This window comes from Cryptomeria japonica, chromosome 4, assembly GCF_030272615.1.
Source record: "Cryptomeria japonica chromosome 4, Sugi_1.0, whole genome shotgun sequence".
Lineage (NCBI taxonomy): Eukaryota > Viridiplantae > Streptophyta > Pinopsida > Cupressales > Cupressaceae > Cryptomeria > Cryptomeria japonica.
In genome coordinates this window covers 641,452,877-641,467,730 of record NC_081408.1, presented here as the reverse complement: position 1 = coordinate 641,467,730, position 14,854 = coordinate 641,452,877, and the positions used below count along the sequence as shown (strand labels likewise).

The 14,854-nt window shown below is 31.2% G+C and overlaps 1 protein-coding gene across 1 annotated transcript; it reads right to left on the bottom strand.

Moving 5' to 3' along the window:
- Positions 1-3,614: 3,614 nt before the first annotated feature.
- Positions 3,615-4,262, bottom strand: LOC131047739 (probable carboxylesterase 6). The gene is made up of 2 exons (XM_059219371.1): positions 3,985-4,262; positions 3,615-3,918 (listed from the first exon to the last, which is right to left on the bottom strand). Exons 1-2 carry the CDS (start codon positions 4,260-4,262, stop codon positions 3,615-3,617), a joined length of 582 nt encoding a protein of 193 aa, XP_059075354.1.
- Positions 4,263-14,854: the final 10,592 nt, after the last annotated feature.

The following is a 14,854-nucleotide window of genomic DNA, read 5'->3' as shown; positions in this document are numbered from 1 at the left end:
GAAAATAAGCTAGGGTGTTGATCACAGAATGGCAAAATATATTCTAAATAGAATACAAATCACAAAATGTAAAAAAATGTATATATTAGTGACAATCATTTGTAATATCAATTAATTGATATTAAAATCTAAAAATATAAATAACAATAAATAAAAATCAATAATAAAGACTAAATTGTATAAAATATTTTTAAAATGTCTTTACAATATATGAAAACAACTTGAGAAATAGATTACATTAAATACGTTTGTTTTTTTGGCTTGTGAATAGAAATTTGGTTTTTGAGAGGGTTTAGATAAAATGAATGATTACAATAAAAATGAATGATTACAATAAATGTAAGCTTCACTTAGTCTTAGGAATATCAATATTTCACAAATAGATATTGTTGATCACATAATAGTAAAATATACTCTAAACAATATATTGTGGAATACAAATCACAGAATAACGGTATGGTTAGGTTTAATGTTAGGTTAAGTCATGATTAGGGTTACCATTACGATAAAGCATGGAGTTAGAGTTACAGTTAGAATTGAATTAGGGTTAAAGTTGAGTAAGGGTTAGGATTAGTACTCAAGTTCAATTTAGGTTGGGACTAGTATTATGATTCAATTTACAATTAGAATTAGAGTTAATATAAGTGTTAGGGTTAGGATTAGTGTTCAATTATTATTAGGATTAGAGGTGATAAAATTAATCTAAAAGTGATAAAGAGGGAGAATAAAATAATGTTAAATTACACAACACCTACGAGAATAATATTGTAGTAGTGTTGGTGTGCTCACATGGAGGAAACAATGGCAAAGGGAATAAAGAGAATAAAATATAATATAGGTAATGTGAAAGAATTCTTGATGCATCAATATATAATTATCAACATGCAACCTATGTGCATCATGGAGGTTTGAATGTATCATATTAAAACTCATTTTTGTAAAGAATATAGAATGAAGTTCATAATGAAAATAATAGATTGAAAGGTTATCTACAAAAGGTTACATTAAAATTTCAATACTTGAACTCAATATAATGAGAGTATATGTAGGTGCTAGACTCTTATTTTTTTCTAATGATTGTGTGTAAGATACGTCTCATTATTTAATATCAATGAAAGGAGAATGCGGGCTCTATTCAAAGTCCCTTTGTTGGTATAATATTGGATATAGTTCTAAAAGTTAACTCATGCCTTTTTTAATGGATATCAAGATTCAAGATGTGAGTAGTAGCTAAGATTAAAAACTATCGTGTGCTCACAGGTTGAACCTCCGTAAAATTGGGATTCATAATTTTTTTAAGATAATAATATTCAATTATATTCAGTCATCTACCACTTATCAATTCTTTAATGCCAGCTATCTACTATGGTATTTAAATATGTTTTATTTCTCTCTTAATTTCCTTTATAATTGTAAAAAGGATTGTAGTTTGAATATTTACATGTTTTCTTTCAATATTTTTTTAAAATAAAAAAATATCATATATAATTATTAAATAATTTTTACTATAAATAATATCGATTAAAATAATAATGTTAGATTTTGCAAGGACCTAATAATGAGAACTATTTGTAAAAAAAAAAATAATTACAACTGGTGTTAGAGTTACAATAAGGGTTAGGGTTAAGGTTGCCTTAATCCTAATTGTAACCCTAACCCTAATTGTAACTCTAAACTAATTATTCAAATTTTTTTTATGCATGTATAACACAATAAACTTTATAGAATATATACAAGTAGATTTACATTTAATCAAATTATAATTTATAAAAATACATAAAATATCTATACAATATTTGCAAAATTGTAAGTCAATAAATTTTCAAATCAGAATTTTTATGTAGATTTAGAATGATCTATACAGTCAATTTTTAAAAAATTGACAACTTAAGAGTTTCTGATTTTTGTTTTGGTAAACTAATAAACCATTGTGCCTTTTCCATGAAACCATTCTCCTTCCGCTTCAAAATATTATTAATATTGCTTAAACAAGAACATGGAGCAGGAAGGAAGATCACATTGCCACCATGAATGCCAATTATATGATCCATTGGTAAGCTATATGGTTGCTTAGCAAGAAGACTTACATTATTAATCCAAAGAATATATGGTTTTTTGTGAAGTATTTTTGAAAGAAATGGGCCAAGATTTAAGTATAAGTGAATGATGAAGCTAAAGAAATATCATCCCAACAAATACATTTAAATGCTCTAGATGAAAGGCAATATGGCCCAAATGCAATTTTTTATCAAAGACAAGAAATTATTCTGTAATGTCCCCTTTTTGGGAGGACACTAAATCTTTCCCAATATACTTGAATTATTGTAAGTTATGTATATTCAGTCTACTATAGTAATTTGGAAAGATTCAATTTGATGTTGTTTCCTTCTTTAAATGCACTTTTGTTGTTTATATCAATTTGATACGCTACCTATATTTATATATATAGTTGTGTGTGTGTGTGTGTGTGTGTGTGTGAGAGAGAGAGAGAGAGAGAGAGAGAGAGAGAGAGAATCCTTTCTTTTCCATCAGATCTAATTCTCTGATAACTGATTTATTTTAATGGTTTGTGGAAAATTTGTGCTGCAATCAATTTTTGTGTTGTGGTTGCAATCTAAACTCATAATTTCCTCTTGCAAAATCATTAATACATAACACCTATAAAACATGTGTTAAGTGTATGGGCTTTGTTATCTTCATTATTGTTTCCTAGGGGTGAATTCAAAAGATAGAATTAAATGTAATGTATATGTGCAAAGCAAAACCCATATATCATAATAGAATAGACTACAAGTATAAGTAAGAAGGGAGAGATAGGATAAGAAGAAGACTAGAAAAGAAATAATACATTTGATATTGTAATAAAGTTCAAAGAATTCGCATATATGTATACAACTCTCAGGGTGTCAACAAGATTGGAAACAATATTCCTATAAGAGAGAAATTGCTTAAATTGCATTTGCTAAAATGCCTCTAAATTTCTGCTAACTCGTAGTCAATAGGAGAATGAATGTGACTTCCCTTAAGATTCCACTTGTTGAGCACACCTGTGATACAGGCTAGACATTGAGCAAAGCATATTAGAAATAGAAGTTTTGTCACAAATTGTAATTGAAATTATTGTGATAGACTTGATATAAATTACTATCAGCTTAATCATTGCACCTCATTGAAATGCAAGCGCTAGTTTAAATTCAATCAAAAATATTGTTCAATAAAAAATGATGTTTAAATGAGAGAGTACAGAGTCTCACTGGATATTTCAAATACGAAGGAAAAGAAAAATACTAAGGAGTCTCTCAGCGGAAATTTGAACTCCATTTATTTATATTTTCCTAAACCATAACCATCCGCAGGAGTCTCTCAGATAAAATCAGCGATGCGGCCGAGGACTTGAATCAAACTTTGGCCCTCCATTTTCATGACAGTGAAGCCGTGATCTTCCTCAGCGAAATTATGCACCTCAATTCGTTTCCCCCATTTCTTGAGAGCCTCACAGTATTCCAACTCTTTATCTTTCAGTATATCGCGCCCCCCAATAGCACACAGCACCGCCGGAAGCTCCAGACTCCACATCCCACAGGTAGCGCCAATCTCCACATGCCGTCCAAACACTACGCAGTTAACATCGAGGAGCCCTTTTCAGTTTCTGATGGCGTCCGCTCTTCTCCCCCGAAAAACGGGTACAGCAAAATCAAACCCTTGATTTTGATTTTGATTTCCTCACTTTTGCTCGCCGCCCAGACGCCCACATGGTGTGTGATGTTCCCTTCTGCACTATCGCCCGCCAGAAATATCTTTGAAAAGTCAGCGTGGGAGCGCAATGATGGATCCTCGATGGCGCCCTCTCTCTCCATCCACCGCAGCGCCGCAATGGAATCATTGTAAGCGGTGGGAAGGCGATGCTCAGGGGCCAACCTTTAATTCACAGACACAATTATAACGCCCAATTTGGCTGCCCACATCTGGCACATACGGTGATACAGCGTGCTTGCGGCGCTTAGCATGCAAAATCCTCCCCCATGAAAATACATTACCATGGGTAACCTGTTTTCGGTCTCAGGTGACAAGTAGAGGCGCGCCCACAAACCAGTTTCCTCATCAAACACAATATCTTTGTATGGAACGTGCCCATAATTATTGTGCTCAGTAAGGAACATTGATCCAAATAGGTTCGGTGCCCGCACGACGGATCCATCGCTGTAAAGTTTTATGGGTCCGCCATTATCCTCCACAAGCCAAGGCTCAGCCTTATCCAACATCGTTTTTCCAATCCAAAAACTTGGGCAACAGAAGAAGGCACTTGTGTATTGTTAGTTAGGGTTGATGTTGTATTATAGGCCAGGTGGTGTAAACATTTTCAAATGCAGCCGGTCATTTTGAATTTTTCCAATGAATTATTGTTGTGAGAATAATTGTTTAGATCACCAGAGACACACAAAAGAAAGGAATACTCTCGATGTGAGGGAGCCCCGGAAAACCTGAATGAAGGACACCAGAGAATGATTAAAAATTATAGATAATTACTATTTTTATTGACAAAATTTTGCCTCGACTATGAACCCATACATTTTGTTCAGATTCGATGCAGGAATATCCTTCAACCATGAATATGTACATCAGTGGATGCTCTCATGGTTAATAAAGTAAAAGCCGGTTAAATTAAATATCTTCATATTGAAAATTATAATTAATAAATTTTTTTTTTTGGTTTTTATCATTTTCTTTCATTTCATAAAAAGTGTAGAATTGATTTTAGTGGACAAGAATCTTAAGTTGAGCATGTTTTAATAATTGTGAGGGTCTTTGTCATTTTGATTCCTTAATAGAATATATGTACACTCTTGTCTTAACATTAAAATATCAACTTATTTTTCTTTTTGCATTGATAAGTATCATGTAATTAATTATTTTAAATTTACTTTGCATACATCATTGATACACTAAAATTTGTTATACCCATTAGTCAATACAAAAATAATAGAAATTTCTAATTTATTGCATATTGCATATGAGACACCATACAACAATATCTATAATAACTTCAATTTATTTCTAAAAATATAACATAACTGATATAAAATTTTATATATTAAATGTTCTAATTTGTACAATCTTATGAGATATTTGTCCAAACATAGACAAAATTACCAAATTACTACATACTTGCTACTTGATAGATCATATACAAGTGTTCAACTTCTAGTCCTTCAATTATTAGATATGCCTAGTCTGCATACTTAAACAATCGAATACCTTAAAATAAACATGTAGATGTGAGTCTCACTATTTGAATCAAATCAAATAATTAATACAACACATTTTAAAATTACCTCTACCAATCCACCCATCACCTCTTATCCAAAAAAAAATCTATGATTTCAAATCTATAGATCAAACATTTTTAAAAACCAATAGAGGAAAAAGAATAAAAAAAATCTATAGTGAAAAAAATCCATTTACAATATTAATACATAAAATGAAAATTGTAAATAATATCAAATCTAAGATTCTTGCACTTTCCAACTTTTTTATTTTGACTACAAAGATAATGATTGCATTGAAGATCAAACTATAAAGAATATAGACCATTCAATGGGATCCAGAACCACTCATATGTTGTTCGGCCTTGGAACTTCGATCCCAAACACGTAACCCGGATGACCTCATCCAGACCACCTAGAAGATTTGTTTTGAATAGGGAGAGTGGTGAGGATAGTGCACAGAACATCTCGTTTGATTCGTCGAGGTCAAGGAGAGATGCAATGAAGCGAATAGAGATGCCTGTGCTAACACAATAATGGAACTCGTCTACCTGAAAATTTACTCTTAGAGCCCATTTTACAACACGTCAGATGAGGCCATTATGTTCCTTCAGTACCACCTTCAATCTTACAAGTGAAAGATGCTACTCTTGTGGAAAACATTATGTTGATCATGTAGACCACGTTTTAGGCTAAAGATATTGGTTTTACGAATTTTCATATCCATCCATTTTTGGTTTCCTTCATTTATATAGATTTTTAAATATTTGATTTTTATTTTTAACTATTTTAGTATATATGATTTATTATCATCTCACGTCTTTAGGTACTTGATTTTGTTTCAATATTTTGTAGTCATTGTTCTTGATCAATCTTAAAATTGATGAGTGTGAGCTTATATAATGTTTTGATTAATAAAAGTGGGATAGGCCCTTATCATTACATATTTGCAAAATGACACTTAGGGTGCATGAGGGATGACTAGCTAGCCGAAAAAAAAACCCACTAACAGAAAGCAAAAGCCCAGCAAGGATACCCAAGAACCAGCAAAAAAACTAAAAAAGCAACAAGATCAAAATCCAAAAAATAGACCTCCCAGAAAACAAAAACTAGCAAAACCACCCATGAAAGGCACAAAAGGATGGCCAACTACATGAGGGAATGTTTATCCCACCAATCCTAGCATAAACTTATGACTTTGTCAGAAAACGACACAAATTTGGAAGACCCAAACCTAGAGCCAAAAGACGCTAGAGTAGAATCTGAGGTAGCTTTAATGAGGGACTTCATGTTGTTAGCACCCGTAGTCATAGCCTCAATCCGCTTACACCCTGCACAATGTTGAATTGACACAAATTTCAAATTTTTAAAATTTAAATGTTTTAACTCCCACCCTTTCATACTAATTATTGAAAGCCAACTTGATACACATTTGTGTCACTATTCATCATGCCTTTGCATTTAAATATATTCATTCAAAAATTTAAAATCCCTAAGGAATTCTAGACCGTTTGCACCACAAAAATCAATTTCATATGAATGTATTGATCTGGAGTAACTTGAAGCAACATTTACATAAAAACCATACAGTACATAGCATGCTTGAGTCTTTTGCCAATCACTCATGCCAAATATTGTAAAGCGAAAAAACTTGGGGGTTGACTTGAAAGAACACGAACCCTCAAAATGCAAAATATTTCATTATTAAACAATAAGTATTGGGAAGAACCAAATTATAAATTTGCATGGAGATGTAGGGCAATCTTGTACATGTTTTAAAATAAAATTATTCCTCAAAACATTTCCATGGAGAGAGGGGTCAATCATGCCCATAAAATGTTGCAATGGTTGTATTTTATAGATTGTGAGTATATCAATGATATCATATTTATAATATACATGATAGTTTAATTAAAATTAAATAGTAAATATAATGTTTGCAAGATACAATCTCTTTGCATACATGAAATTTGTGATTCATTCAAAACACTGTCATAAAAATGCAACACAAACTAATGATGAAATGTCAAAGATAAAAAAAAACATTCTAACTTATTGCAAGCTTAGAGTTAGGTGTTTATGTCATAAAATGAAAACAATAAACAATAATACTAACTTATTAATAAAATGCATATAAAAATTTATGTGCAACTAGCTCAACTCCTAATGAGGGTGATAAAGTGACTTAATCTTCAAATAGAGGTTTTTTAAGATTATTTTAAAAAATCATGGATGAAGTCATTAGATGCAGATACCAATTCCAAACTCCTCCTTTTTAAAATTAATATATTATAATATTGATATATGCAAATTTCTTAAAAAAATATATTATAATATTGATATATGTAAATTCCATAGCATTAGTGTAACTGTTCACAAGATAATATTTTTAGAAAACTAATTGGTTTACATGCGCTTTTTAGTTTCAAATAAAAAAAAATTATGAAAATGTTGAAATGTAGTTCTAAAAGAGAAATTTAATTAAAAAAATTAATGTATAGAAAATAATGTGATTTTATAGGAAATGAAGACATAACACATAATTTTATTGTTTTAAAATACTCCTAACCTTCCACTCAACCTTCATGCCTAGCTACAATAGTAATCAATAAGAAAAAGAAGATAAAGTGAGTAAATTTTGACATCCTTTCTAGAGATATCACCATAGGAAATAACAAAAGGAAAGACTCAAAAGAAAATTCTAATTTCCACATCCAATTGTTGCAATAATTATTCATGACGAAAAAAATGACACCCAAAACTCACAACTCAAACTCTCACACTTTTTAAGAAAATATTTAATGGAAAAAGATGATTGCAGAATGCAAGAATGACATCCAATTCTCATGCCCAACTCCATAAATAATTGAAAAATAGGAAAGGAAAGAGGAAAAATAATTTATTTATCTTCCACATGCAAAATAAAACATGCCTCCATTCTTGACTTTTCTACAAAATAAGTTTTAAAAATTATCTCCACTCTTCCTTGGTAGCTATTATTTAAAAATGATAATCAATGCAACCATCTGGACTTGACATGCACTCATAGATCAAGACGAGACCTATCACTAGCAAAGAATTGGACTAAGCTTGAGGTAGAGGGAGCAGTCCCACTTTGGGAAAAGGGGTAGTTTATTACCATGCATCAGTGCCAGTCGAGGATCTGAGTGCACATAGAGATGCAGAGCCAAAAGTATACTAAAGCTACATTGTCCTTGCCAGTTGTAGATTAAAATAAGTAAAATCAAATAGTTCAAATTTGACTTCACTATCAACTTCCATCATAACTAAATTTTAACATAAATTAAACATTTAATTTAAACTTCAAATCTATTTTAATTATTTAACTATTCAATATTATTGTTTTACTTGAAATAGTACAAGATATTTCTAGGAAATGATATATATGGCATAGACTAGGTATGCCTAAATATAAACTTAGATAGATTTTCACAAATATATTCCCAAAAAATATCAAAATATAACAACTTTCAAGAAAACAACAATATACCAGGAATGCATTCATCTCACAATCAAACTCATGCAATTATGTGGGTTCTTACGTCATTATGATTTAAATATCTTAATGTCACCATTTGTGTAACTTTCTTAGGTATTTACCCTCCTTCAAAGTACAAGACATGAAAACATTATTATGCATCCACCTCAAATCAACAAACAATACTTGTTCTAGGACATCATTAAAAAAAATTATTGATAAAATAGTTAAAATATCAACTAAATATATAATTATGAAACCTTTTTTTTTTTATTACGCTAAAAATAGGTTTTTAGGGGACCTGAAACTCTTTACAACTAGTTAGAACCAAGATAAAGTATGAAGACTATAACAAGAAAAAAAAATCTCCCTAAGGAGAAAAGCAAAGAACAAGGAAGCCCAATGCCAACAAGAAGACCTACAAAAAACTAGACAGGGGTCGAAGAAGATTAAGCCAAGGTTTTTTGAAGTCTCAACAACCTCTGCCTCCAATTAATTTATATTCTGAACCACTTTCTTGAAATCCTGGATCTCCTACAAGGGTGTTTCTGCCTTCCTCTTCAGATTAGCCTGAGTTCTCTTGATACGACCTAGCGATTTTTCCTTGTCTTTTTCGTTCTCAAGATCTGGCTCCACCACCAAGCTGCCATGGTAACCTTTTTCCATGTTCGTGACCATGCTGCTCATGCTCTCGGTTGTGGTCTTAATAACACTATCACTATGAGACATGATTGAATGGAGACAATCTTCCTTTCTTTTAATTTTCTTCTCAAAGGTTGAAATCTTATTCTCATAGTCTTTTTTTAGAGTATCTAGAGCTTCAACAATTTTGGTGAGGCACTAGATAACTAAAAAAATTTCTTCCTCCATCTATAGATCATTTCCTTTAGAGCCTTGTCTTCCCTGAGAGCCCTCCCCTCCAGTTTCCAGCTTCTCCATTTTGCCGGTAATGGTTCTCTATTTTATGTTGAGGTTCTTTATCTCATGAAACATCCACTTCATGATATGGAAAGTATCCACCGCCCCATTTCTATCAATAGCTAAAATATCATTGGGGTACTCCTCATCTAGGTTAAAAAGAGGGGAATTAGGGTTCAGTTGAAGGGGAAAATGAGGCCTATTCTCCATGTCCATGGAAGAGTAACAATTGACCTAGTACAAGGGAGATTGGGTGGGTTGATTAGAATAATCTAGCAAGGGAGCCTCGGAGTTGAGAGTTTTACCCATAGACAAAGGATAACCCTTAGACATCTTTTTGACTTCTTTATTTCTAGGGCTAGAAGGAAGAACAATCTCTAGGTCTTTACCCTTCCCCTTCCCAGCTTGAGAAATATTAATAGGATTGGCTCTGGTTTAATTTTTCTTCGAAGGGACAAAGAAGTCATCCTCCATGTTTGTGTTTCAGTCAGCATCATTGGAGTTGTGGGTATCCAACTCCGCTTCCTCCAAAATGGAAAAGAGGGGGAAGTTGAGCTAGCATATTTATCTTTAAAATGCTCATGGATTAAAACTAGCAAACTCTTATGAAGAATGGTATTAATTGAAGGGTTATCTTTATGCTTAGAAATGCTAGCATTGAGGGAAGACAAGAAGTAGAAGGGGAAAGAAACCCTAACCTAGTGCCTAAAGTTATTAAGAAGAACAAAAATGGTGTCTGAAAACCCACGAGAATCGACTGTCCATCATGACATATTTCATTACCATGTTGAGGACCTCCCTTCATATCAGCTTAATCATATCTGCATAATAACAACTGTTGTTTTTCTTTACCAAAAGTTTCCTCTCTTTGTTGGTTTTAGGGAATTTCTTCACCATTGAGTCAGAGTATTTCTTGTCTCTGTAAAACTTGAGACCCTGAGCCGAGCATCCTGTGATTTTCGCAAGTAGATTTTCATCCACCACCACAGTCCTCCCAAATAGAATAATAATTATGAAACCTTTGTTAGTTCACAATGATAAATATTTTTAATTATTAGTTTAAATAAAAAAAATTAAGCATAGATATCATCTTGTGAAATTGATATAAAATCATAAAAAATATGATACAATCATATTTAATGCATCTTGACTAATTAATCATTAAATGTTCATGTGTTCTTACTAAATGATAATGATAATATGTGATAATGTTCCCCTTCAATACTAATGATAGCCTTGCAAAGGTACCTCTTGTTGGAATCACTATTGTCATTACACCAAAAGCTCGAGCTATCAATGAATGGGAGAGCGGCCAAACATAAGGATCCATGGGAAGTGGGAGGAAGCACATGTCGCCTATCCCGAAGGAGGTGCTAAGCAAGTCAACAATCTCCCCCTTAGCACTGACTAAGGGTTCTGCACTGACAGAATGAAGGAGGCCTCCTAGGATTCGAACCCGTAACGCCATTCTCTAATACCAATTGTTGGAATCACCACTACTGTTACGCCAAAATCTTGAGTTTTCAATGAACAGGAGAGTGGCCAAAGATAAGGATCCACGTGAGGAGGGAGGAAGCACATGTCATGAATCTCGAAGGAGGTGCTAACCAAGTCAACACCTCTAAATATTATCAACTATTAGATATTAAAAAGGATGAAAGTAGATAAAATTCATTTAGTTACACGATAAATTAGAGATATATATACACTAAATAGAGTTAGTTTTTAGTGTAGTGCACAATTATGTGGCTATGAACTTAATCACAAATAGAGGCATGAGTGTAGAGGAATTTCATTAATAAAGAGATCACATTTATTAAGCATACATAAATATAATTATGAGAACTTTAACAAAGATATCTTTCTATTGTCATAGAACTAACTATCATTTGCCACTACATATACTTTAAAAAAAAACTATTCAAATGATTTGATATATTGTTCATTTATACATTATGTACACATCTTATTAGATTGTCTAAATTGAAAGATTCATAGATCCACTCAATCTTAGCAAGAGAGAACAAATCTCTATTGACACTTGGATCTAATTTTATGTATGTATGTATGTATGTATGTATATTGTGTGTGTACACACACGCGTGCATGTGTGTGTGTGTACATATATATATATATTCAACAACTCTTATCCTTATAAATAATATTTTATCAAACAGATATGAATATTCTTTTGTAGATCTATAAGTGAAGTTTTCTAATTTAACATACATCTTTTAATATTTTAATTAGTTTTTATATTTTATAATGCATTTCTATTGAAAGCAGGTCATCAACACAAAAATATAAGGTCGATTATCTTATCAAGGAAAACTAGTAAAAGTAATTTAAAGTTTTTTAAAAAATTATGATTTAGTAAAGAAAAGAATCTATGTCAAGATGAGAGAATTATTTTATATTTTGGACAAATAATTAGGACAAAAGGTGATTCCAAATAACATAAGTTATATTTTAGTACACACAATTCTTTAAAACTTTTTAAAAGTTTATATTTATAGAAATAGTTACAAAATTTATCCATGCTAAAGTTTCAAGTTATCAATATAGACCAAATAATGAAAAAAATAATATTAATTTATATTATCAAGAGTAATGCTTCATGTATTTGATTTTAACATTTTATCAACATCTAAATTTTAGTGTTTATTTTATAAAAAAGAGAGATTTGACAAATTGTTTAATTTATTTTTTAAATTACAAGCATTGCTTGAATCATTATAACCACTATGTGGATAATTTTCTTGATCTTAATGATATCTTTTTTTAAATTCTATCAATCACTACTTGCCAAAGTGTGTAGAGCGAGGCTTGGAAACAAAAAAGAAAAAACCTCCCCATGATTAACCCATTCCTAACCAAAATGACAAAGCTAACTCAAAATTATGAAGAAAGGATTACCTATATCATTAAATCTTTTTCCATTAAATCGTTGATCCAAAATCTTGATATATAGGTAGTAAAGATCTTAGAGATATTATTTTATTCCCAAATAAGAGTAAGAAAATAATCATTAGAATAATGGTCATTGACCAATTGTTGAGAATAGCTTGTAAGAGTTATCTCATTGACTATGGATTAAGAAACATCATGACCTAGGAGGTAGCCAAATACATTAGAAACAAGAGCATAACATATGTTAAGAAAATAAGCATAATGGAAGACAAAAGAGATAATAAAAAAAAATTGGGGCTCATGAGTCATGTACAAACTTAATCATTATAGTGTGTTGGTTAAGCCCAATTATCTTTTAGTGCTCCTTTTCTCTCAACTTCCTATATGGTCAATGTTACTTCACCACTTTCATGTTTTTAGATGTAAAATCACCATGACAATAAAATATAAGCGTCATAATAATATATATATAAAAACACAATATACATTTTAAATAAAATTAAACTATAAAATTTAAGTGTTGTTTGTGTAAGGCCGACCATAAGGAAACCATTATATCCAGTCAATCATTCACTAGGTATGTTCCTTAATATAAAAAATATTTTAAGAAAATAAGTGTAATGAAAAACAAAAGAGATAATAGAAAAAAATTGGGCCCCATGAGTCATGTACAAACTTAATCATTATAGTGTGTTGGTTAAGCCCAGTTATCTTTTAGTGCTCATTTTCTCTCAACTTCCTATATGGTCAATGTTACTTCACCACTTTCATGTCTTTAGATGTAAAACCACCATGACCATAAAATATAAGCATCATAATATATATATATAAAAACACAACATATATTTTAAATAAAATTAAACTATAAAATATAATTATTGTTTGTGTAAGGCCAAGCATAGGGCAACCATTATATCCAGTCAAGCAGTCACTAGATATGTTCCTTAATAGTTTCCATAGGAAGGAATTACACTTCCTTTTTGCCTTCAAATTTTCAAGAACTCCTACAGAGTTGCTAGTAAGAATCAACAACGTGGGAGACACTTATTGGCTTCATTTGCCCATCCCTCATCAAGTATGAAGGATAATATCATTCTATCTATAGCCAATAGGCTCCACTATATGACCATGACAAAAGAGGCAGTCATTTGTTTTTCTTAGTCAAGAAAAACACCCAAGTGTTAGGTGTACAACAACAATTATGATTAGAACTATTTCATAATTAAATTAGAATATTAAAAGGACAAGAACACACCACTACATGGCACTTGCTTTTATCAAATTGGGAACATATTTAATTAATGTTGAACACTTGTATATTATCTATTATGTAGCAAGTATGTATTAATTTGACAATTTTATCTGTATTTGGACAAATAACTTTTAAGATTGTAGAACCTAGAATATATAAATATTTTAAATAATTTTGTTATATTTTCAAAAACAAATTAAAGTTATTATGAATAACATTGTATTTTGTTTCATATTTGATGAATCATAAATGCTTGTTATTTTTGTATTGACTAATAGATGGTTGCATAGATTTTAGTGTATAAATGATATAAATGAAATAAATAAAAAATAATGAATTACAATGAAAAAAAGTAAATAAAAGTTCAAACTATGTGTACATATATTCTATTAATGAATTAAACAAAGACCATATGTTCTATTAATGAATTAAAATATAACAAAGACCTTCCCAACATTAAAGATGCTGAACTCCTAGATTCCCTTCCCTAAAGCCAATCACAAACTTGATATTGAGATGACATAACATAATAGAAAACACATATTTGTTTGGCTTTTTTGCGTTACAACTAGATCCACACTGTCATTTTTTAAATTTTTAATATAGTGACATTTAATTTGACCAGTTTTAGTTTATTAACCATGACAACAACCAATGATGTAGATCTCCACGGCTGAGAGACATCTCCACATCGAATTTGAACAATACGTGAATACCAAAGACTTTCATAGAAGAGGCAATTTTTTGTCAACGAAAATAGTAATTATCTATTATTTTCAATCTTGGACTGGTGTCCTTCATTCGGGTTTTTCGGGGCTCCCTGACGTCGAGAGTATTCTTTTCTTGTGTGTGTCTCTGGTGATCCAAACAGATATTCGCAGGACAATTATTCATTGCAAAAATTCGATGTTGCCAGCTGGGTTTTGAAAATGTTTACACCACCTGGCCTATAATACAACATCGACCCTAACTAACAATACACAAGTTTCTCCTTCTGTTGCCCAAGTTTTT